The 22632-nt window shown below is 38.7% G+C and overlaps 2 protein-coding genes across 3 annotated transcripts; both read right to left on the bottom strand.

The window, feature by feature from the left end:
• Positions 1-14222: 14222 nt before the first annotated feature.
• Positions 14223-17311, bottom strand: LOC131226669 (uncharacterized). Its single transcript, XM_058222325.1, has 7 exons — positions 17290-17311; positions 16714-16940; positions 15865-15972; positions 15023-15292; positions 14840-14932; positions 14668-14755; positions 14223-14328 (listed from the first exon to the last, which is right to left on the bottom strand). Exons 1-7 carry the CDS (start codon positions 17309-17311, stop codon positions 14324-14326), a joined length of 813 nt encoding a protein of 270 aa, XP_058078308.1. The 3' UTR covers positions 14223-14323.
• Positions 17312-18912: 1601 nt separating this feature from the next.
• Positions 18913-20438, bottom strand: LOC131238527 (uncharacterized). Of its 2 annotated transcripts, XM_058236231.1 has the most exons (3): positions 19965-20438; positions 19202-19414; positions 18913-18998 (listed from the first exon to the last, which is right to left on the bottom strand). In XM_058236231.1, exons 1-3 carry the CDS (start codon positions 20339-20341, stop codon positions 18977-18979), a joined length of 612 nt encoding a protein of 203 aa, XP_058092214.1. In that variant the 5' UTR covers positions 20342-20438; the 3' UTR covers positions 18913-18976. The 2 variants fall into 2 exon arrangements, with proteins under 2 accessions (XP_058092214.1, XP_058092213.1); XM_058236230.1 differs by lacking the exon at positions 18913-18998 and having other exon boundaries at positions 19061-19414.
• Between the last annotated feature and the right edge of the window lie 2194 nt (positions 20439-22632).

Genomic DNA, 22632 nt, shown 5'->3' with positions numbered 1-22632 from the left:
TATTCCAAGTCGGTGCGAAAGTAAGATTTCCTAATATATAAATAGGAGTTCTTAGGGCCATTTTAAAAGAGGCTAAGGCTTTCTAAAGGTATTCAAAGGGTTTTTATAAGAGGTTTTAGGGTTTCAAAGGGGTGTATCAAGGGTAAGATTTGAGGTTATTCGAATCGGGTAATCTTTTCTCTTTGTAATTTATGCTTTCATAGTAGATTTCTATCGCTTTTTGCTGTGGTTTTTTCCTGAAAGGGTTTTCCATGTTAAATCTTTATGTTCTCTTGTGTTTGCTTGGTGCTATTGGATTGCTATCTTAGATCCATATCTGTGTGATTCCGTATAACAAATCCCAACAAATGTTTCCTTTAATATATATATATATATATATATCCTTTAAAAAAAATTTTAAAAAAAACTTAACATAACTTCTTTTCAAATAGATACACACATTCATAGTTTAGTGGAGAAGTTTGATGTTTGTTTAAAGGAGTTACAGTGCAAGTTAGAGTTAGTCAATATTAGTCAGAGGGGATTGGTGTGGGTCAGAGTAGGGTTCTTGTGTATCTGGAATCTTTGTAACCTAATATATATAACATCTTTTCAAATGGATATACACCCTCTCATAATTTCATTAAGGAGATCGATATGCATTTAAAGGAGCTGTGGTGTAGGATAGAGTTGGTTTGAGGGGGTTAGTGTGGGTTGGAGTGTATCCGAAGTCTCCTTAACTAACATAACATCTTTTAAAAGTGGATACTTACCCATTCACAATTCCGCGAAGGATTTTGACATGACTTCAAATGAGCTACATTGTAGGTCACAGCGGTTATAATAGGTTTTTATTTTTATTTTTATTTATTATTATTTATTTTAAAAAATAAACTAGCTTTTCTATTCAAAATGTGAGACTAATTTACATTTGGACTTCCCCAGGAAAAAAAGGGACTTGGGGAGAGAAGCTCAAGGAAAGGGAGAAAACAAAATGCAGCAAAAAGCACAAAAAAAAAAAAAATTTAAATCGGGAGCCTGAACACGACTTTTCTACTGCTCCCTAATCGCCCCCAGCCCTACCTTGTCTAGAAAAAGCATCCTTTTGAGAAGAGAGGGGGGATCAGTGCACCTGGGACAAAAAAAGTGGGATTGGCAATTACTCCCCAAGCGCGCCAAAAAGTCTGTTGGAGTGTTACTTTCCCTGAAGATGTGCCGGAATTCTACTTGGCCAGTTGACCGGAGTCTGTTTATCTTGGTGATCCAATATCTTCATTTACAACCTCGGAGGGCGCTCCCGTTCATGACTTTCACTACTAGCTGAGAGTCAAATTCTATTATCACATTGGAAAATCCCATGGAGAGGCAGTGGAATAGCCCATCATATACCACGCGGAGCCTGAACACAACTTTTCTACTGCTCCCTAATGGGTTGATGTAGGGTCTAAGTGGGTTTATACTCATCGTACATTGTTGTATCAGCTCTTTAAGTGGATATCGATCCATTCTCAATCCAGTGAAGGAATTCAATGTGCATTCGACGAGGTTGTAATGTAGGGCGGGTCAATGTCAATGAATATGGGTCAGTGTAGGTTGGAATGGGCTGGATTGGGGTTCGAGTGTGTCAGGAGACTTCTAACCTAGTGTAACATCTTTTGAAATGGATACACACACATTCGTAGTTTGATGAAGGAGTTGATGTACATTCGAAGAGGCTGCAGTGCAGGTCAGAGTTGCTCGGTCGATGTATGTCGATGTGGGGTTCGAGTGTGTTCAAAGTCTTCATAACCTAATATAACATCTTTTGAAGTGAATATACATCAATTCATAGCTCAGAGAAGGAGTTCGACATGCATTAAAAGGTACTATGCAGGTTGGTGTTGGTTGAATTGGTCTGAGGGGGTTGGTGCTGGTTGGAGTGGGGTTTGAGTGTATCCATGTTTTCACAAACTAACGTAACATCTTTTCAAGTGCATATGCACCCATTCATTGTTAGGTGGAGGAGTTTGTTGTGCATTAGGAGCTACATTGAGGGTCAGAGTTGGTTGATATTGGTTTGAGGAGGCCAGTGTGGGGTTTGAGTGTATCTAAAGTCACCATAATGTAATGTAACATCTTTTCAAGTAGATACAAACCCATTCATTATTTGGTGAAGGTGTTAGATATGCATTTGAATGGGCATAGTGCAGGTCAAAGTGATCGTAGTGGGTCAGTGTGGGGTCTGAGTGGATCCGGAGTCATCGTACCCTGATGTAACATCTTCTCAAGTGGATATCAACTCATTTTCAACTCAGTGAAGGAGTTTGACGTGCGGTCAGGTCAATGGAGGTAAGCATGGGTTGGTGTGGGTTGGAGTGGGGTTTGAGTGTGTCTGGAGTGTCCATAACCTAATGTATCATCTTTTCAAGTGGATACACACCCATTCATAATTCGATGAAGGAATTCGACATATGTTTGAAGGGTTTGTAGTGCAGGTTAGAGTTAGTCAATGTTAATTAGAGGGAATCAATGTGGGTCGAAGTGGGGTTCAAGTGTATTTGGAATCTTTATACCCTAATGTAAAAAAAAATTCAATTGGATACACACTAATTTATAGTTCAGTGAGAGAGTTCCTTATTTGTTCGAAGGGTTGCAGTGCAGGTCGAAGTTAGTCAGTATTAGTCAGAGGGGTTAGTGTGAGTCAAAGAAGGGTTCGAGTGTGTCCAAAATCTTCATAACCTAACATTGTTTCAAGTGAATATGCATCCATTCGTAATTCCATAAAGTCATTCGATGTGCATTCAAAGGGGCCTACAATGCAAGTTGGAGTTGGTCATTGTTAGAATGAGGGGGTTGATGCAGGTCGGTGTGGATCAGAGTGGGGTTCAAGTGTGTTTGGAGTTTCATAACCTAACCCAATATCTTTTTAAGTAGATAAACACTCATTTGTAGTTCAGTGAAGCAATTTGATGTACATTCAAAGGGACTACAATGCAGTCAGATGGGTCATAGTGGGTTAATGTGGGACAGTGTGGGGTTTGAGTGGGTCCGAAGTCTATGTACCCTAATGTAATGTATTTTCAAATGGATGTCGATCCATTCTAAATCTGATGAAGGAGTTTGATGTGCATTCCATGGGGCTACAGTTCAGGTCAAGTCAATCTGGGTTAGTGTAGGTCAGAGTGGGGTTGGAGCGTGTTAAGTCTTCGTAACCAATCATAACATCTTTTCAAGTGGATATACATCTATTTGTAATTCGGTGAAGGAGTTGTGTTTGAAAGGGTTGTATTGAAGGTTGGAGTTGGTCGGTGTTGGTCGTAGGGGGTCAATATGGGTCAGAGTGGGGATTGAGTGTGTTTAGAGTCTTCGTACTCTAATGTAGTCTTTTCAAGTGAATATCTACCCATTCTGAATTTGGTGGAGGAGTTCCACGTGCGTTCAAACGAATTGCAATGTAGGACAGGTCAACATGTGTTGGACGAAGTGCACCTTCATGAACGTGTTGTATATCCGTGTGCCCATTTGTTTCATTAGGACATTTGAATGTGTTATATCAACACATAAGCCAATCAAAAGCTCCGGTGGACCACACCATTGAAAAAAAACAAATATTAACTTGATCCAAAACTTGTGTCCCCTTACGTAGTTGTTAATGTGGTATAATAATTAAATTAAATTAAATTAAATTTAAAAAAAGATTAATTAAGCACATACATGTGGGTCCCACCTCCACATAAGTAGGGAGCCCAACAAAGATGGTCCATGCAATATGACTTACTTTATGGGACAATAAAAAACCCTTTGATGAGCTTGCCTACTACAGATAGTCAAGAAAAGAACGGTAAACAGGTCCACTCTCAACTAAGAACACGTGCAAAGCTCTACGTTTGCATAACTATATCATGCGTTGTTGTAATAATGGTATGAATAATTGAACCATAGGGGTGTTTGGTAATTGAGATTAGATGGGTTTAAGTGGGATGGAATTAACAAAACATAATAATTACATGGTGCAAGGGATTGCCATGTAATTTCATGGCTTGGAGGCCATCCCACTTCATGTTTGGAAGAACCAACCAAATGAATGTGTTTTCCCTACCACCACTAGTCGTTGCTGTGGGCCCCACCATGATATATGCGTTTCATCCATGCCGTCCACCTATTCTTCCGGATCATTTTATGGTATGAACCCAAAAATGAGTTTGATCCAAATCTCAAGTGGACCGCATAGTGTTGATTGAACGCCCACCATTAAAAACTTCTTAAGGGCCACAAAAGTTTTGGATCAAGCTGATATATATTTTTTCTGTTCGAATAACCATTACAGTTGGTCTTGAGAGGTTTTTAATGGTGGAATTCAATCACTACTGTTTTCCCATAGTGTGGTCCACTAAAATTTATATCTACCTCATTTTGGATGAATGTAGTATGTTTGGATGACTAATATTGTTTGTTTTTGGATGAATGTAGTTTATGTTTGGATGGATTTACTAGTTTGAGTTTAGATGGATGTGAATGTGAATATGATGAAATATATAACAGTTATATATCAGGATGTATATGATGAAATATATCGTAACAGGTGTATACCAGAAATTTTGTGTTGGAATATTTTTTTTTAAAAAAAGAGACTTTTAACGACGAAACGTTTCGTAGCTAAAAGTTTTGCAAAATATTTTTAGTGACGAAAATTTTCGTAGCTAAAAGTTATGCAAATACTATTTAGTGAAGAAAATTTTCATAGCTAAAAGTTTTGCAAAATATTTTTAGCGATGAAAATTTTCATCGCTAAAAGTTTAACATTCATTTTTTAGCAACGAAAATATTCGTCCCTAAAAGTTTTGCAAAAGTTTTTTTACGACGAAAATTTTTGTCGCTAAAAACACTTTTTGCGACGAAAATTTTCGTCACTAAAAAGCTTCCATTTAGCGACGATTAAAACTTTTCATTGCTAAAAACCAAAAATATTTTTAACGACGAAAAGTTTCGTAGCTAAAAGTTTTGCAAAATATTTTTAGTGACGAAAATTTTCGTAGCTAAAAGTTATGCAAATACTATTTAGCAACGAAAATTTTCGTAGCTAAAAATTTTGCAAAATATGTTTACCGACGAAAATTTTCGTAGCGAAAAGTTAGTTTAACTTTATTTTTTAGCAACGTAAATTTTCGTAGCTAAAAGTTTGAAAATTTTCCTCTATATCTTTTTAGCGACGAACATTTTCGTAGCTAAAAGTTTAACAGAGTATTTCCCTGGTGCATGTGATTGTCATGTAATCTTATGGCTTGGAGGCCATCCGGCTTCATGTTTGGAAGAAGCAAACCAAACGAATCTGTTTCCCTACCACTGCCAATCGGTGCAGTGGGCCCCACCATGATATATACGTTTCATCCATGCCGTCCACCCATTCTTCTGGATCATTTTATGGTATGAACCCAAAAATGATTTTGATCCAAATCTCAAGTGGACCGCATAGTGTTGATTGAACGCCCACCATTAAAAACTTCTTAAGGGCTACAAAAGTTTTGGAACAAGCTGATATATATTTTTTCCCTTCAAATAACCATTACAGTTGGCCCTAGGAGGTTTTTAATGGTGGAATTGAATTACTACTGTTTTCCCACGGTGTGGTCCACCTAAAATTTTTATCTACCTCATTTTTGGGATCAAGCCCTAAAATTATATTTTGAAATAGATGGATGGCGTGGATAAAATACATACATCATGGTGGGGTCCACATAGCAGAAATCAATGGACCCAAACTCAAAGCAGGATTGTAGTAATTCCTTGCCCAGCCGCAGATTCCAAGAAGCGGCTTCAAAACCCTTACCAGATGTTCGTCCCAGACAGAACATATTGTAATGATCCATGGATCTTAAAACCCACTCCCACCTTAATTCCCTTTGAACCCGTGCGCCAAACGCCCCCTAGGGTTCACTGAAAGGACACGCTCTATATTGGACTCGAGGACCATCAAATTCCACGTACACGAGCCTTCTCATGAAGCACAATCGTCATACGCGGGAGAATCAGGTATAGCTGGAAGAGGTGCAATGATGAATAGGTTGACTGTTAACCATTTCTGTTTTTCTACCGCTGCTTTAAATTATGCCACTTGTAAAATTTAAATGTACCTCATTTGAATCAGCTGCCATCCATAGTAAGGACCACTGGATGGACGGTCCAAACTTATTCATCACCTCCTGTCACGTGTACCACAAGTGTATTCTTTATCACATGAGATAAGCTCGTCATATACGTGGAGAGAGTTCGGGGAAGAGAACAGAAAACAGAGGCTATTTCATCTACAACGGTTGTAGAAGAGAATTTCGTGCAACTGTTTTTCGGCTCGCTGTGGTTTCAGTATGGTATCTAAACCGTCGAAGACTGTCTCCAAAGTATTCAGACTGACCCAATAATCAGGTGGGCCTCTCCATAACAAATTAAACGGTAGATAAAGATCCTCCAAATTCACTTCATAGCACACCTGATGATTGGATTGGCCTGATGTATGAGGCGGCCCATTTTCAAAGTGGTCAACCCTGATGGATGGGTTGGATTCCATACAAACACTAAGGTGGGCCCAACACGTAGCTAGCAAGTTCCACGAAATTCTCCTCTTCAAATGATATTCCAATGGTCAATGACATTGCGGACTTTCACGTGTGAAACGTAATAATAATAAAAAATAAATTTAAAAAAAAAAACCTGCTCCGCGGGCCAGTACCAGGCATAAGTGCAGCATCCCATCAGACACACGTGTCACGCATGTATAAGGGAGTTGTTGGGTGCAGCCCCAACCTCATCCAACAGGGTGCGGTTCTTAAGTGGGGTTTACCTTGATGTTTATATTCTAACTCCATCCCATCCATCCAAATCTTAGGTGGACAGTACTAAAGGAGAAATCGGTGATTGAAATTTGAACGCCCCACAATTAAAAAGTTCTTAGGGCCCACCGTAATGTTTCAGTAACGTTTATTTCTGACCCAACTTGTTTATAAGGTTGCACAATCCTGGATGAACGGAAAAAATAAATATCAGCTTGATTCAAAACTTTTGTGGCTCATAAGAAGTTTTTATCAATAATCACCACCGATTCCTATAGTATGTCTACCCGAAATTTGGATCCGCTTCATTTTCGGATCCTGCCTAAAATGATTTGGAAAACCGGATGGATGGCCTGGATTTAGAATACATACATGAAGGTGGGCCCCATAGTAAGGGCCGCACTGTCTTTGGTGCGGCTGATACCGCACCTAATCCGCTCCCCGTGAATGCAGGTGAGTCAATGATATGAGTGCAGGTCGTCTGCTTCCAGCGCACGGCAATTTCATATTTCCGGAATTGAATTGGCCGCGTCATTTTACAGTAATTTTATAACATAAAAAAATATTTATAAAATCTTCCTGATTATTAGGAATATTATATTCCACTGCCTTTTTCAATATTTTTCAATACCGCGTCTTAGCAGCACCCAGGATCGGTGATGCCAGTGGGATCCGTGGGCCCACTTTGATCTTTGTATATATCTGCCCCATCCATCTTTATTCTCAGATTATTTTAGAGCATTGTACAAAAAATGAAACAGACAAAAATCTCAAGTGAGCCACATCTCATTGAATGCCGACCATTGAAAACTTCATAATGTCCACTGCAATGTTTATTTGCCATCTAATCTGTTGTTGATAGGTCACACAGACCAGAGGAACGAAAAAGAAGAATATCAGCTTGATCCAAAACCTTTGTGGCCCACAAAAAAGTTTTTAATGATCAATGACCACCGTTTCCTGTAGTGTGGTCAACTTGAGATTTGGATAGGCTTCAATTTTTTTACCCATACCGTAAAATATGTTTTACGAAATTTGGATATGCTTTTGGGCCAGTGCCCTAAAATGAACTAGCAAACCAGATGGATGGCGTGGATTTATAATACATATATCAAGGTGGGCCCCATAGTAAGGCCCGCACCACCTTGTGTGTGGCCGATGTCAAACCTGATCAGCTCCCCGTGTACGCAGACAGGTACGATCCTTAAAGTAATTTTTAGTGGCGCTTCTAAGCGCCGGCGTTTATCTTCGCGGCGCTAGCCAACCTAAAAGTTTTAACCTTCGGCGGCGCTCATTCTGACTGACCGACGCTTTTGTGGGTTGGTATTTCTGACAGAAGCGCCGCTAAAAGACCAAAAAACGCCGCCAAAATCCTATTCAAGCGCCGCTAAACTCTTTCAAACAGTTCTTTTACGGAAAAGCGCCGATAGAAGTCTACACAAGCGCCAGTAGAATTCTTTGTATAGATTTGAAAGGTCGCACTAGGCCAATAATATTTTATTATTATATATAATTCAATTGAAAAACCTATATTTTTTTAATATTTGAAACATAAAAAATGATGCAATACAATTAAAACTGAATATTAAACAAAATTTATAGTACTTCACAATAAAAAAATTATATAATATTTATTACAAAAAATTAAATATGGTCTCGAATAAATAAATAAAAACAAATCCTCTATATCAATATCTTGAATACAACTAAAGAAAAAAAAAGTGGATGCTTCACCATTATCTTTAATTATGAAAATAACAAAACTTTGAAACACTCAAAGTGAGTGAGTGCAATGGTAACATACTAACTGAGTATAGCAAGCATCTACAATAGCAAACTGGTTCTCCTTCCATTTTAAATGCATTCAAATTGTCATTAATGCATTCAAATTTGAGAATTTTTTCTCCAACAAATAATTTTTGGAAACATTTTACCTTTGAAAACCTTAAATCTGTTGTGCCAAATTGCACCAATTTTTTGACCTATTCTTGTAGGGTGGTCAACTTGAGATTTGGATAGGCTTCAATTTTTTGACCTATTTCATAAAATATGTTTTACGAAATTTGGATCTACTTCATTTTGGGCTCGTGCCCTAAAATGATCTGGCAAACCGGATGGTTGGCATGGATTTAAAATACATACATTAAGGTGGGCCCCACAGTAAGGCCCGCATCGTCTTGTGTGTGGCCGATGCCACACCTAATCAGCTCCGCGTGTAGGCACGTTAGTCAATGAAATATGACCTGTGGTCTAGCCCAACAACTCTCCTTAAGTAACTTTCTTCCTCCGTAAGAAGCATGCGATCTTCCCATTACTCTCCACTAGATTTTCCAACAACCAGATGATACCTTCTCTCCTCTTAAAACCCTTTGAATTTCTCCTCCTTTCATCCCTCCTACTCTTCATCTTCCCCCTCCCAATCTCTCCATAAACACAAATTTCTATCGGCTCTGATTGTCCAAACACAACTAACTACGCTGCTACTAGCACATATGAGACTAACCTCAGTCTCCTTTTCTCTTCTCTATCCTTCAATACTTCACTCATTGGCTTCTCCAACCTTACGATTGGCGAAAACCCAAACATCATGTACGGCCTTGCACAATGCAGAGGCGACACCACACCCGATGCATGCCGTGATTGCCTCACCACCGCAAGCCAAGAAATTGTCAAAAATTGCCTTAGTAAGACTGCAATTGCATGGTTTGATAGTTGTCTCTTGCACTGCTCCAACCAACAAATCTTTTCATCGTCTGATAATAGACCAATGTTTTGCAAATGGAATGCAATAAATGCATCAGATGATTATAAACTGAGTTTGGAGCAGATGATGAAGGGTCTTGCCTCCAGGGCGGCTTTTGGCCCATCCAAGCTGATGTATGCTACGAATGAAACGAATTCCACCAACTTCCCAACGATATATGGGCTTGTGCAATGCACGAACGATCTGTTAAGGAGTGATTGCAATCTGTGCTTACAAGATGCAATCGTTCAGATTCCGACATGCTGTTATGATAAACAAGGTGGGAGAGTTATTAGGCCAAGTTACAATTTGAGGTATGAGACATACAAGTTTTATGACAACTTAGCCACATCACAGGCTCCTTCTCCTCCTTTGCCTACTCCTACAGCTCTTCTCCTCCTTTGCTTACTCCATTAACTAACACAACTACCATAGGTAATTTTTTTTGGTTCTTTTCTTGATTTTTGTCCGTCTTTTTGGTTAATCATAGCCGCTCACTGAATAGTTATGTTTTTTTTTTTTTTTTTTTAAGATGGGGAGTAATTGTATGATCCTTGTCCCCTCGGATTTTCGGTTTGTAGAACTGGGGCCCATTTTGTTTTAGTCAACAAGACCATTGGTCCTTTCGTCCCCACAGTAGTTGGGTTGAGTGGCTGGATTGAATCGGGTGTGGGTTGGGTCGGTTTGCTTAGTTGAGTCGGGTGCAGGTTGGGTACTAGGTTGGGTCGGGTTGGGAATAGGCTTGACTTAGACTCGACTCGGCGAGCTTACCTGCTTGGCTTGAATTTTGGATTGCTGCCCATGTTCAATATCATGTAAGAAATGAACAGTGATGATCATTAAACAATTTCTGCATCGATGGCCACCCAAACTGGAAGTCTTTTTTGGATGCAAGCCTGTGGATTCTTCACCACAGAAAATGCACCAGAACGTGCCTAATCAAGCCCGAGTCAACTCAAATAATTGTCATCTTACTTGGCGAGTCATCATTCCTTGATTGGGAAGGATTTATAATTAAAAATCAAAATAATTGGAGGATCTTCCCTGTATGATGGGAAGATTTGGCTGTTGAATGTCAAACCTCACTCATTTAGGCCTCTTCATTATATTCTTTGGATAGAGCTTTGCCAGGCCCACGCAAGTATACAAGGCAGCCTATGTATTGTATGTGCACACAACCATGGTGTTGGTGCCCTGGCTGAAGAGTCAGGTTGGTTTACCGACCAGCTGGGCCATAGTTGCAAAACAAATGAACCGCTGAACAAAAAACTGTTGGTAGGGGGGGGGGGGGGGCTTACACTTTGGCTTTATCTATGCCATGGATATGAACTCACTAGACATGTAAAAAAATGAGAAGAGACTTTGCTATTTGATTGTTGCTTACAAGCTTACTGACTTAATTGACTGTTGCTTACAAGCTTACTGACTTGATTGTTTTTCTCTCTTACTACAATCGGATACACAAGATGCCCATTTATAGGAATTTGAATGTAATGTGAAAAGACTAAACTACCCCCGCTAGGAGCTTCCAACATTAAATATTCTTAAAAACTATCCAAACTTTTCATCTTCCAAAAGCATCTCCATGGGAAACGTTGTTGTGCTTTGGAAGATGAACAGTCACAGTTAATTGGTGGGTTTTGGTTTGCAATTCTAACACTCCCCTTCAAACCAAAATCGGCTTTATTCCGAGCATCGTTCTTAGTCGTTTGAATGCATCTATAGGCAATGCCTTTGTGAAAATATCCGCCACCTGTTCCGTAGTATGATAATACTCTAATTTCATCATTTTCTGCTTCACATGATCTCTCAGAAAATGGTATCGGGTATCAATGTGTTTGCTTCTTCCATGCTGCACTGGATTTTTGGCTAGCTTGATTGCCAACTTATTATCCACATATATGTCTGTGGATCCTTCCTGCGGATGCTTCAGCTCCTTTAGCAGGTTTCTCAACCAAATTCCCTCAGAGACAGTGGACGATGCTGCCACGTACTCTGCTTCACATGTGGATGGCGACCACACTCTGCTTTTTCGAATTTCAAGTGAAAGCAGTCGTTCCAAGATAAAATACATAGCCAGTGCTGCTCTTTCTTTCATCTTGGTCACCTCCCCAATCACTGTCTGAGTATTCATACAGTATTACTTCATCATCGTATGGATAGAAAAGACCGAATTCCATTGTTCCTTTGACATACCTGAGGATTCTTTTTGCAGTTAGCCAGTGTGATTCTTTTGGTGCTTCCATGTACCTACTTAGAAGCCCAACACTATAGACGATATCCAACCTTATGATTGTGAGGTACCTTAGGCTTCCAATCAGACTCTTGAACATAGTCGAGTCAACGCTTCTTCCTTCTCCGTCCTTTGTCAGTTTTAAGCCCGTTGCTACAAGCATGTTTACGACATTGCAATCGGCCATCTTAAACTTTTCAAGCAATTTCTTGGCATACTTCTTCTGAGATATATAGATGCCACCATGTTGTTGCTTCACTTCAATGCCCAGAAAAAAAAGGAAATGAGACCTCCGCCGGTCATCTCGAACTCCTTAAACATGGCCTTCTTGAATTCATCAAACATCGGTCGGCTGTTTCCTGTAAACAACAAATCATCAAGATATAGGCATGTTATAAGCATATTGCCATGAGCATTCTTCTTAATGTAAACTGCATGCTCATATGGACATTGGGCGAAGCCGTTCTCTTAAAGATAGTTGTCGATGCGTGCATTCCAAGCACGTGGAGCTTGCTTCAACCGATAGAGGGCTTTCTTCAATCGATACACCTTGTGTTCCTCCCCTTGCATAACAAAGCTTTCAGGCTGGTCAACATAGACCTCTTCTTCCTGTATTCCATTCAGGAATGCAGATTTCATATCTAGTTGGTAGATTATCCAACTGTGATGGGTTGCAAGGGAGATAATCATCCTCACAGTGTCAAGGCGAGTAACAACTTCTTCATAGTCTCCCCCGTACTTCTGTTTGTAGCCCTTTTCTATGAGCCTTGCCTTGTAGCGATCGATCTCACCATCAACATTTCTGTTGATCTTGTACACCCATTTGACGCTAATAGTTTTGTCCATTAGGAAGCATAGTCAGCTCCCATGTGTCATTTCTCTCAACGGCATGAATTTCTTCTTTCATATCGATTCTTCAACATTCTTCTTTTATGGCCTCCTACAATGTCAGAGGATCTGCATACTGGTAGAAAATATTGACCACTTCAGTTTGCTCATAGATGTCACTTAAGCTTTTCATTTTTATACATGTCATGGGTGAGGACGAGCTGGTCGAATTTTGACTTGATGGAGTACTTTCAGGAGTGATGAAATGTACTCCTGGACTTCTGTGTACTGATGATGCGGCCAAAGAAGGTGTTACGGGCATTTGCACTTGACGGTCATGCCTTTCTTCATGTTCTTCTGTTTCGACTAGAATATCTTTGGTCGATTTTTCATTGTTCCATTTCCAAGCTTCTTCCTAACTAAAGACCACATCTTTACTCTCCACTACTTTATTGGTTAGTGGATTGTAGAGCTTGTTGGCTTTAGATCCTTCACTGTAGCCGACACTACAAGAAAAGGGGGTTTTAGCCTCGGTTCAAAACTGTGGCTAAAAAGGTTAAAAACTGAGGCTAAAGCCTTTAGCCTCAGTTTTGCCTCAGTTATCCAAACCAAGATTGAAACCCCTGTGGCTAAAGGCTTTAGCCTCAGTTTTAGTAACCGAGGCTAAAATGACTTTTATAGCCTCGGTTCTTCAAGTGAGGCCAAAAACCTTTTTAGCTTCAATTTTCTCGAAATGAGGCTAAATCAAAATTTTAGCCTCAATTTCCTCCAACCAAAGCTAAATCTATTTTTAACCTCGGTTCTCAACAACCGAGGCTAAAGTCTTTAGCCACGGGAATTTCAGCCTTGGTTATCAACAACCGAGGCTAAATTCAAGCCTTAGTTACAAATTGAGGCTAAAAATGTTTTTTTTTTTAAAAAATATTTATTCAATCCACTCATGAAACAATCAATCATGAAAGCCATAATACCAACAAAACAGTTAACAACTGTCTATTTAAAGTTTAACTATTTTAAATTAATCAAACTGTTACACAACATTAGGTTCCACAAAAAAATACAAAGTCATGGTCGCGCCCGTCATCACCAGTGCCGTCGTGCTTGGTGGACCCTGAGATAACACTGCCCGTCCATCTTCTGTTGCTTCCAGGCCAACGTCATCATTGCCTCTACCAGCATTCTCCATTTGAATTGTGCATAGCAGGCCCCTGCAACCTCAACAGGTAGCTCTAGCCTGCTGGCTGCAAGACATGAAATAAAACTTTCAAACAAGAAAGGAAATGCAGATGGATGTGTATGGATGCATAGCAGGCCCTGCAACCTAGCCCATTCATTTGTCAAGGCCTGAGCAAGACAACAAATGATTGACCAACCACTTACCTACAAGATGGGACTAATCCAATTTTGTATTAGTTTCAGTTTGGGGTTTCTTCATGATAAGAGCAGGCTGGTCGCTTGAGAGGATGGAGATGATCTTCCTCAACCTCCTATTTACATCAGGCAAGTTCAGAAACTTGGAGAAGAACTTCTCTAAAATTGATAGGAGCACCTTCTCAATCAACAGGGGTTTGTAATTAGTATTGAGTTTAGGAGTTGGTAAATATTGAAAGATATTTACAAACAGGGCCATCATATAACTTCCATCTGCTGATCGATGAACACTGAGAAACTGAAACAGATGCTTGCACTGAGGATAGGAAGGATTCTGATTATACGTGGCCCATATTAGGATGCAAGTCACACTACACAAAGTAAACAATGCAAAAACAGCAACATACTGTTAGAAAAACTATACATAAAAACTTTAAGTCGTGACTGAGTAAGTTGCATTAACTAAGATCATCAAAAGATACAATGGTCGATCACCTGAAGCTTTGTTAATATGTGTGCAATTGTATTGTCTCTGGCTAAACCAATCAGGACTCAGCATGCTAGAGCGTGTAGGCAGTCGAGAGAAGCTGGAGGTGTAAATATCCTAGGATGGAGAAGATGCAAAAGAACCTTTATACCATTATTGGCACGCACGGCATCCCTTGCTTGGTGATATCCTAGTTCTAGCTATGCAGCAAGGCCGGCACAACCTGCTCCAGGACCTAAAAATATCCTCCGCTCTCCAACTACTACAGGAGCAATAGTAGGCACAACAGTTTGTGAACTATTGCAAGTGTCCTAAATAAACAAATCAACATCAAAACCACACAACCATGGGGTTTAAATGATTATGGAGGATCTTTTGTTCACTTAGTAAAACACCTTGAAAAGCATATACGGTGTTCCAGTTTCTATCTGTGATTTCAGAATTTCAAACCATAGGGTCTGTGCCTGAACAACTTTTTTTGCCTTGCCCTGAGTCCAAAAAATACAAAGACAATTTGTAACATTTTCATTGAATAAAAGTACCAAAAATTTCAAACTTCAAGCTCTAGTCAAGCTTACCTCTCTTTCATATCTAGTGTACAGTTCTTCAAATTCCTCACCCCAACAATCAGATAAACCTGGAGCCTCATTTGGGCAAAACAATGACCACTCCCCATTGCTGTTCACCCTTTTCATGAAAAGGTCAGGAACCCAAAGGGCATAAAATAGATCCCTAGCTCTGTGTTCTTCCTGCAAGAATGCAACAAAACAAACATTGATAAGGCAGCTCAGACCACCACAATAACCCTCCCAATAGTTAAAAAAACTCCAAAAAACATTCATCAAAGCCTAGAGCAGCATGTGTAAAAGAGAGGGCTCTACCACAGCAGACTATCCAACTATGCAGCCATACAGATCAACATAAATTAGGTAGATAAAAATGCAGAATAAGTATTTCAAAATGAATAAATATACTTCTTGTTGAAACACAAAAACAGGCATTCTAATGAAGCACTTTGAACTGATATATCCATGCTTGTGCCATACACATTACAGGTGTCATCCAAAGTCAAAAAAACAACCCAGTCCACATGCAATTTTAAGTGTTGAAGTATCAAGGGCCTGACACCTACAAATCGAGTTTTCACAACAAACATACAATAAATTCATTATATTTGACTAACTAAATTCATTCAGCTCAAAAAATGTCCATCAAAGTAAATGGATTACATAACCAATATATATATATATATATATATATATATATATATATATATATATATATATATATATATATATATATATATATATATATATATATATATATATAATGCACTACAGAACAAAAATGAGAACAATGTAGGAACAAGGTGAGTTCGGCAAAGAACTGAGATGTCAATGATTGATAAATTTCTACATACAATAACATGAGCCGACTCCTCGTTCACAACACTCCCATCTTTCTTCCGATGGGTCGTTATGAACAACGTTGCCCGATCAGGAGACTCTCCACCAAGATTCTTTGCACTCTTTTTCCATGTAAAAACAAATGAGTTGGTAACACATAAAATGTTTTTTCTTCCCACTTTCACCATTGGGGAAAAAAACGATTGCAGGTGAATCAGTAATGCGTACAAATATAAATGTATAAAGCACACAAGAACTTAATTCAAAATCTTTTTTTTTGTATAGAATAGTTGCAAGCAATCCTTATTTTTCATCATATGAACTGCTAGAACCTAGTGTGTTAAAGCAAAAGAAAAAGTGTAGAAAGATCCCTCTACACCACTTTATTTATAATGTTGCAGGTGAAAGAACCACTCTAATAATACAACCTAGGCCCACTTAATCCAGTCAAAAAAAGATCCACAAATATATAATAAATAAATAAATAAATTTGCAGCAAATAACAACAATGATGTTCTTTATGTTCAGAACTTAAAGAGTGGAAATAATATTGATGGACCAGATTGTGATGGGTCTACCTCCAAAGAGCAAAGATTGGACTCCTTCAATCTACATGGTGCTAAGCAATCCTCGATCTAGTAGGGGCCAATCGGATCAACGGCCTAGATTATCAACCCTAGTTGAGGATTCGCTGATTCCTCACTAGTTAATATCCACCGATAAAACCCATGTGGGAAAAGGAAGGTGGCCCACTGGATCACCGAAAATAGGTCTATGAGGAAGCATCTGTTAGTGGATCGCCGTTCAAAATTAGAACTGATTAAACAATCTCAACCGCCTGAAAAAATGTCTTGAAAATGCACCGTTAAGATAGAAACCAACAGAGGCTCACATCCAGTGCATACAACAAACGCTGTCTGCCGGTCATGGCGATGGATTATATCTGGTTTCTTGCCAGCTCGAAGAAGCAATTCAAGTGCTGCACGACTAAAGAATGAAAAACGCTTGAAATCATCATTCTCTCCATTAAACTGTCCTCTCCAGAAGAATTTAGCTAGATGATGAGGCTCAATGAAATAGACAGAAAGACCTGTTAACAATTTTAATCAACATGAATCATAACATCATTTACAAATGGAAGCTAAGAATTAATGAGGAACTATCGCTGACCTTCGACTATTCCAACCCAAATTTTATTTTGGAATAGCTTATCAGCTGTTGGAAATGAATCTGTTTCTAGAAGACGAAGACAGTGAAGAACATGGAATCAAAAAGCTAATCATGCGCCAATTTGGTCCCTTGCAAAGGCATAAGTAAAAGCATACTGATGAAATTTTAAAGACAAGATGGCAATATATTCTATATGAAAAGTAAAGCAGGCCCACATAAGCAAACGCTAATACTAAACAATGTTGTATATTGGAGGCATTTCATTGTACCATTATTGTGAAAACCCAACATCATTACAAGAGGACTGTTTTTTACAAGTATGTTCAACGATGATAGATCAATTGACACTTGATGTAAACTTGACTGATGATCACTTTACAAAAACATTATCATGAAAATTGCACAAAGCGAATGGGAAGACCACTTAGTATCTGGACTTCTTGAATGTAATGAAGCACATCAAAATGCAATGAAGTTCAAATTCAAAATGCAATGGAGCACATAATGATCATTTAAATGAATGCTTGATACACAGAAAATTTTTAGAGGGAATGCTGCAAACCTGAAATAAATTTGAGTCCTTTACATCTGGCCATAGCTCCTTCAAGAAAACAATCATCATGCATACTGGGTCTTGATACCTATCCAAAGATAAAATAAGTAGGATAAGAAGAAGAAGTGAATGATTTGAGTCCTAGCTCATCTATTTTAGACTGAAGCATTCCTTTATAAATGAATAGGAAAGTTGAACAAGGAAAATCATGGAGCATGCAAGAGGTAAAGACAGGCTGCAAAATGCTCATGGATATTTCCTAAGTCGACATTCAAGTTAAAGTATTAAGAGAAGAAATTCAAAGGTTTTATAACAATGTTTTGACAGAATAACAAAACTATCAGGCTACAAGTTGAGCCCATAGACAATTACATGAGCAGAGAAATCATTTTACCCCATATTTGCATAGTTTCATGTTATTTCATCCTTGCAATAGACAATTCTTCAAAAAACTTATTTCTTTAATATTCAAATTGGGTTTAAAGGTGACTATTATATGATTTGATTGATGCACCATGGTTCATGCTATTTCCAGTTCCAGCACACTACTGGAGAACATTTTTTTTTTAGTGCACATAGGCAGAAGGATCTTCAAGTGCTTGGGTTTCATCTCTTTCATTGTTTCACTGTTTACCATAGTTATGCATGCCAAGAATATTTTACTAACATCTATAAGCTAAGAAGATATCAATTTAAAAAGTTCTAAAACATGAGATGGAGGATACAAGACTTGAAGGCACACAAGAGGGTTTGTTTGTAACAATTATAACTGTGACAAAAAAAAAACACACACACAACACGAGCTGTCAGTATATTAAAGGGAAGACTCAAAATGCATGAGTTACCTAATAAAAGAAGATGCTCTGCCTTCTAACAACACTACTTTCTGAGAAAGTAATGTTGAAAGCAAGCTCATATGGCTCTTTTGGCTATAGACTGCTCCAGCTATGTTTAACAATACGCAACAACAAAACTACGGTGCATACATGAATATTTCGAGATATTGAGGTAAGAAGATTGGTCCTGCTTTTGGTTAATTTGGTGTGATAAGAACAAATAATAAAGAGAATTCAGATCAGATGCCATAGCCAGTTACTACTTGTGATATGGGTGTTGAAAATTTTGATGGTGAGGATTTAACTTACAAAGAGATCTGGATAGACTTCATTGCTGATGCTCCTGTCCTCAGAGCATCTACAATTTCTGTTGTTGCCTTTGCACCTTCAAGCATAATCATCTACATACAGGATGGGTATAAACATTGTTTCTGGCACAGAAGAAGCCCTTCATTGAGATTATGACATGCACCAATATGATTGCATCATCAGTAGTAGACCTAAAACTCTGCAAACTCTCAATACTAATTAAATGGAAGACCTAAAAATGGCACTTCCCTTTTCTCACTAGCTGTGCATTTGATTGCACCTAATCATGAAATTTCATGACATTTGATGCAACCAAATGCACTCTAAACCATAAACCGATAAAAAAAGAAATTTCAGATGAAAGAAAATGAAATTTTTGGCCCTTCCCTATAGTAGCCCCTTTAAAATAAGAATTCAGAATTACAGACAGAATCACATATAAAAACAGGAAATTCGGAACATAGAACCCATAGCATGAAGGACCTGAGCTCATTCTTCATGTCAGCAATGCCATTCAGAATCTCAATCTTTTGGACATGACCAAGTTTGCTGAGAAAATTTAACTCCACTCCTTCCTGTTGCTCCAATTTCTCCTTCCTCTTTTCCTTTGCCACCTTTTCATATTCCTCAATTGAGTCCTCATCAATTAGATAGCCAATGCCCTTTTGGACATAGAATTCTGTGCAAGCATTACACCTGCAAAGAAGATTTCTTCATTTCTTAGAAAGAAACATGGGTTTTTTCTTCTCTAAAACAAATGAGGCTTGACGTGGATCCACTCCAAATATACAGATGGGATTTGAAATGCTACCTTTCGCTGCATCCTGCTTTAAAGCCATATTTTTCTCCAAATTCACTCCAAGCAGAGGATCTCTAAGAAAACGGTTATTAAAAAAAAACCTAACTATCTGATTTGGACTGAACAAAGCTCACTCTATATTGGCCTATTTATTTTATAATAAGAAATAGGCCTTGGACCGTTCTAGAGGCCAGTCGATTTTGCCCTCCATGTTTTCAGTGAGAACAGACGTATCCCAAATCGGTGCTATCAAATTGACGTGAACAAACTAACAATATTAACAATCTAGATTTAAAATGAATTCCTATTTCTGTAATCCGCACTCAAATTCGAATTCAATAGCATGTATGAACCCCCATAAACAATCACAAACCTTCAGAAATGCTAAATCTACAATCATCTCAAAGCAGAAACCCTATCACCGACTAAAGAAATGAAAATTCATACTGATCATGCGAACTTTCAAGTTCGTCCCCCTTGGATAGTTTCTGCATTATGCTCGAGAGGGTCCGAGCTCCAGCATCGCCATCTGCTGAACATCTGGTTGGGAGAACCCGACCCTGAGGCTTTTCCGGCGGAGTGTTCGTCCCAAAGACCTCTGGTGGGAGGTCTCTTGCAGTTGAAGCAACGGATTCCGCTGCCATGGAAGGGTTCTGCTTTAGCTGCTTCGGCGAAAACTGCGCCAGGCGGCGGCGTTGGAGAATCTCAGTATAGGCAGAGGAGCCGGAGCTAGGGTTCTCTATGTAAAAAAAAGGAGGGACGATCGAGGTGTGAAAATCCCAGGGGAAAACCCTAGAAAGAGAACGAAGATCTCTCTCACTCATTCGCACAGTGAGTGAGAAAAGAAGTCGGGGGAAAAAGCGGCGCGCCTGCGAATTTATATTTCGGATTTAGACTTTTGGCCTCGGTTCCTATGCTACCGAGGCTAAAAGTAGACGTTTGGCCTTGGTTCCTATGCAACTGAGGTTAAAAAGTCCGATTTCATTTCATCTTTTTTAAATTTTTTTTTTAAATTTTCAATTATTTGAAATTTCTCAATTTTAAAAAAAAATTTCAATTTTTTTCAAGATTCTCAAGTTCAAAATTCTTATTTTTTTTTTCAAAAATTTCAAAAATTTTTAAAATTCTTAATTTTTTTAAAATTCTCAATTTTTTTTTTAAAAAAATCATACTTTTTCATAATTATCATTTTTTTATTCTTAATTTTTCAAAAAAAATTCTTAATTTTTAAAAAGTTCTCAAAATTTTAAAAAATTCTTAGTTCTTAAAAAATTCAAAATTCAAATCTTTTTCAAAACTCTCATTTTTTTTCCAATTGTCTCGATTTTTTCCAAATTCTCAATTTTTTCACAATTGTCAAAAATTTTAAAAATTATTAATTCTTTCAATATTCCTAATTTTTTTTTAATATTCTTAAATGTAGACTTTTGGCCTCGGCTACTATGCAACTGAGGCTAAAATGTAGACTTTTCGCCTCAGTTCTTATGCAACTGAGGCTAAAAGGTAGACTTTTCGCCTCGGTTCCTGTGTAACCGAGGTTAAAAAATAGACTTTTCGCCTCGGTTCCTATGCAATTGAGGTTAAAAAGTAGACCTTTCGCCTCGGTTCCTATGCAACTGAGGCTAAAAGGTAGACCTTTCACCTTGGTTCCTATGCAACTGAGGCTAAAAATTAGACCTTTCGCCTCAGTTCCGATGGAACTAAGGTTAAAAAGTAGACCTTTTGCCTCGGTTCCTATGCAACTGAGGCTAAAAAGTAGACTTTTCGCCTCGGTTCCTATGCAACTGAGGTTAAAGAGTAGATTTTTTACCTCGGTTCCTATGCAACTGAGGTAATAAATTAGACCTTTCACCTCGGTTCCTATGCAACTGAGGTAACAAATTAGACCTTTCGCGAGGCTAAAAAGTAGATTTTTTACCTCGGTTCCTATGCAACTGAGGCTACAAATTAGACATTTCGCCTCGGTTCCTATGCAACTGAGGCTAAAAAGTAGATTTTTCACCTCGGTACCTATGCAAATGAGGCTATAAATTAGACCTTTCGCCTTGGTTCCTATGCAACTGAGGCCAAAAAGTAGATTTTTCACCTCGGTTCCTATGCAACTGAGGCTACAAATTAGACCTTTCACCTCGGTTCATATGCAACTGAGGCTAAAAAGTAAACTTTTCACCTCGGTTCCTATGCAACTGAGGCTAACAATTAGACCTTTCACCTCGGTTCCTATGCAACTAAGGCTAAAAAGTAGACCTTTCGCCTCGGTTCCTATGCAACTAAGGCTAAAATGTAGACCTTTCGCCTCGGTTCCTATGCAACTGAGGCTAAAAAGTAAACCTTTCGCCTCGGTTCCTATGCAATTGAGGTTAAAAAGTAGACTTTTCGCTTCGGTTACTGTACAACTGAGGCTAAAAAGTAGACTTTTAGCCTCAGTTTCATAGCAACTGAGGCGAAAAATGAACTTTTAGCCTCAATTCCATAACAACTGAGACTAAAAAACACATTTAGCCTCCATTTTTTCAATCGAGGCTAAAAAATTGAGGCTAAAGGCCTACTTTCTTGTAGTGCGATGAAGATGCATTTTTCACCCCGATCATCAAGCTTCCTTCTTCTTGCTATTGGAACTTGAGCGTAGGCGACACACCCAAAGATCCTTAGGTGCGCCACGCTCGGTTTGTAGTAACTCCATGCCTCCTGTGGTTTCATGTTTCTTACGTTCTTGGTTGGACACTGATTGAGCAGGTAAGCAGTACATGCAACTGCCTCTGCCCAGAAGCTCTTTGGCAGGCCTTTCTCCTTTAGAATGGTCCTCGTCATGTCAAGGATGGTGCGGTTCTTCTGTTCCGCAATGTCATTCTGTTGTGGCGTGTAGGCTGAAGTGTATTGTTGCTTGATGCCTTGTTCCCTGCAAAATTCTCGAAATACATTTGAGTTATACTCTCCACCTCTGTCAGATCTGAGTACTTTAATTTTGTGACCACTTTCAGCTTCAACACGAGCTTTGAAAATTTTAAAGATAGTGAAAGCAGAAGATTTTTCTGCTGAAATCATCAATGAAGGTAATAAATTATTTATTATCTCCAAGAGAGGGTGTTTCAAGTGGTCCACAAATATCAGTGTG

This window comes from Magnolia sinica, chromosome 1 (genome assembly GCF_029962835.1).
Source record: "Magnolia sinica isolate HGM2019 chromosome 1, MsV1, whole genome shotgun sequence".
NCBI lineage: Eukaryota > Viridiplantae > Streptophyta > Magnoliopsida > Magnoliales > Magnoliaceae > Magnolia > Magnolia sinica.
The sequence above is the reverse complement of the archived record's forward strand: the minus strand, read 5'-3'. Positions and strand labels throughout refer to the sequence as shown.

What these genes read in the sequence shown, in the direction of transcription:
- LOC131226669 (XM_058222325.1), bottom strand. Translation starts at nt 17,311, where the DNA reads ATGTTGGGTTTTCACAATAATG. An exon ending in AGGAGTCGGCTCATGTTATT is followed by an intron (nt 15,293 to 15,864) that starts GTATGTAGAAAT and finishes ATGCTGCTCTAG; the next exon opens with GCTTTGATGAATGTTTTTTG. An exon ending in ACACTAGATATGAAAGAGAG is followed by an intron (nt 14,933 to 15,022) that starts GTAAGCTTGACT and finishes TTTTGGACTCAG; the next exon opens with GGCAAGGCAAAAAAAGTTGT.
- LOC131238527 (XM_058236230.1), bottom strand. Translation starts at nt 20,341, where the DNA reads ATGAGTGAGAGAGATCTTCGTTCTCTTTCTAGGGTTTTCCCCTGGGAT. An exon ending in CTTGAAAGTTCGCATGATCA is followed by an intron (nt 19,415 to 19,964) that starts GTATGAATTTTC and finishes TCTTCTTTGCAG; the next exon opens with GTGTAATGCTTGCACAGAAT.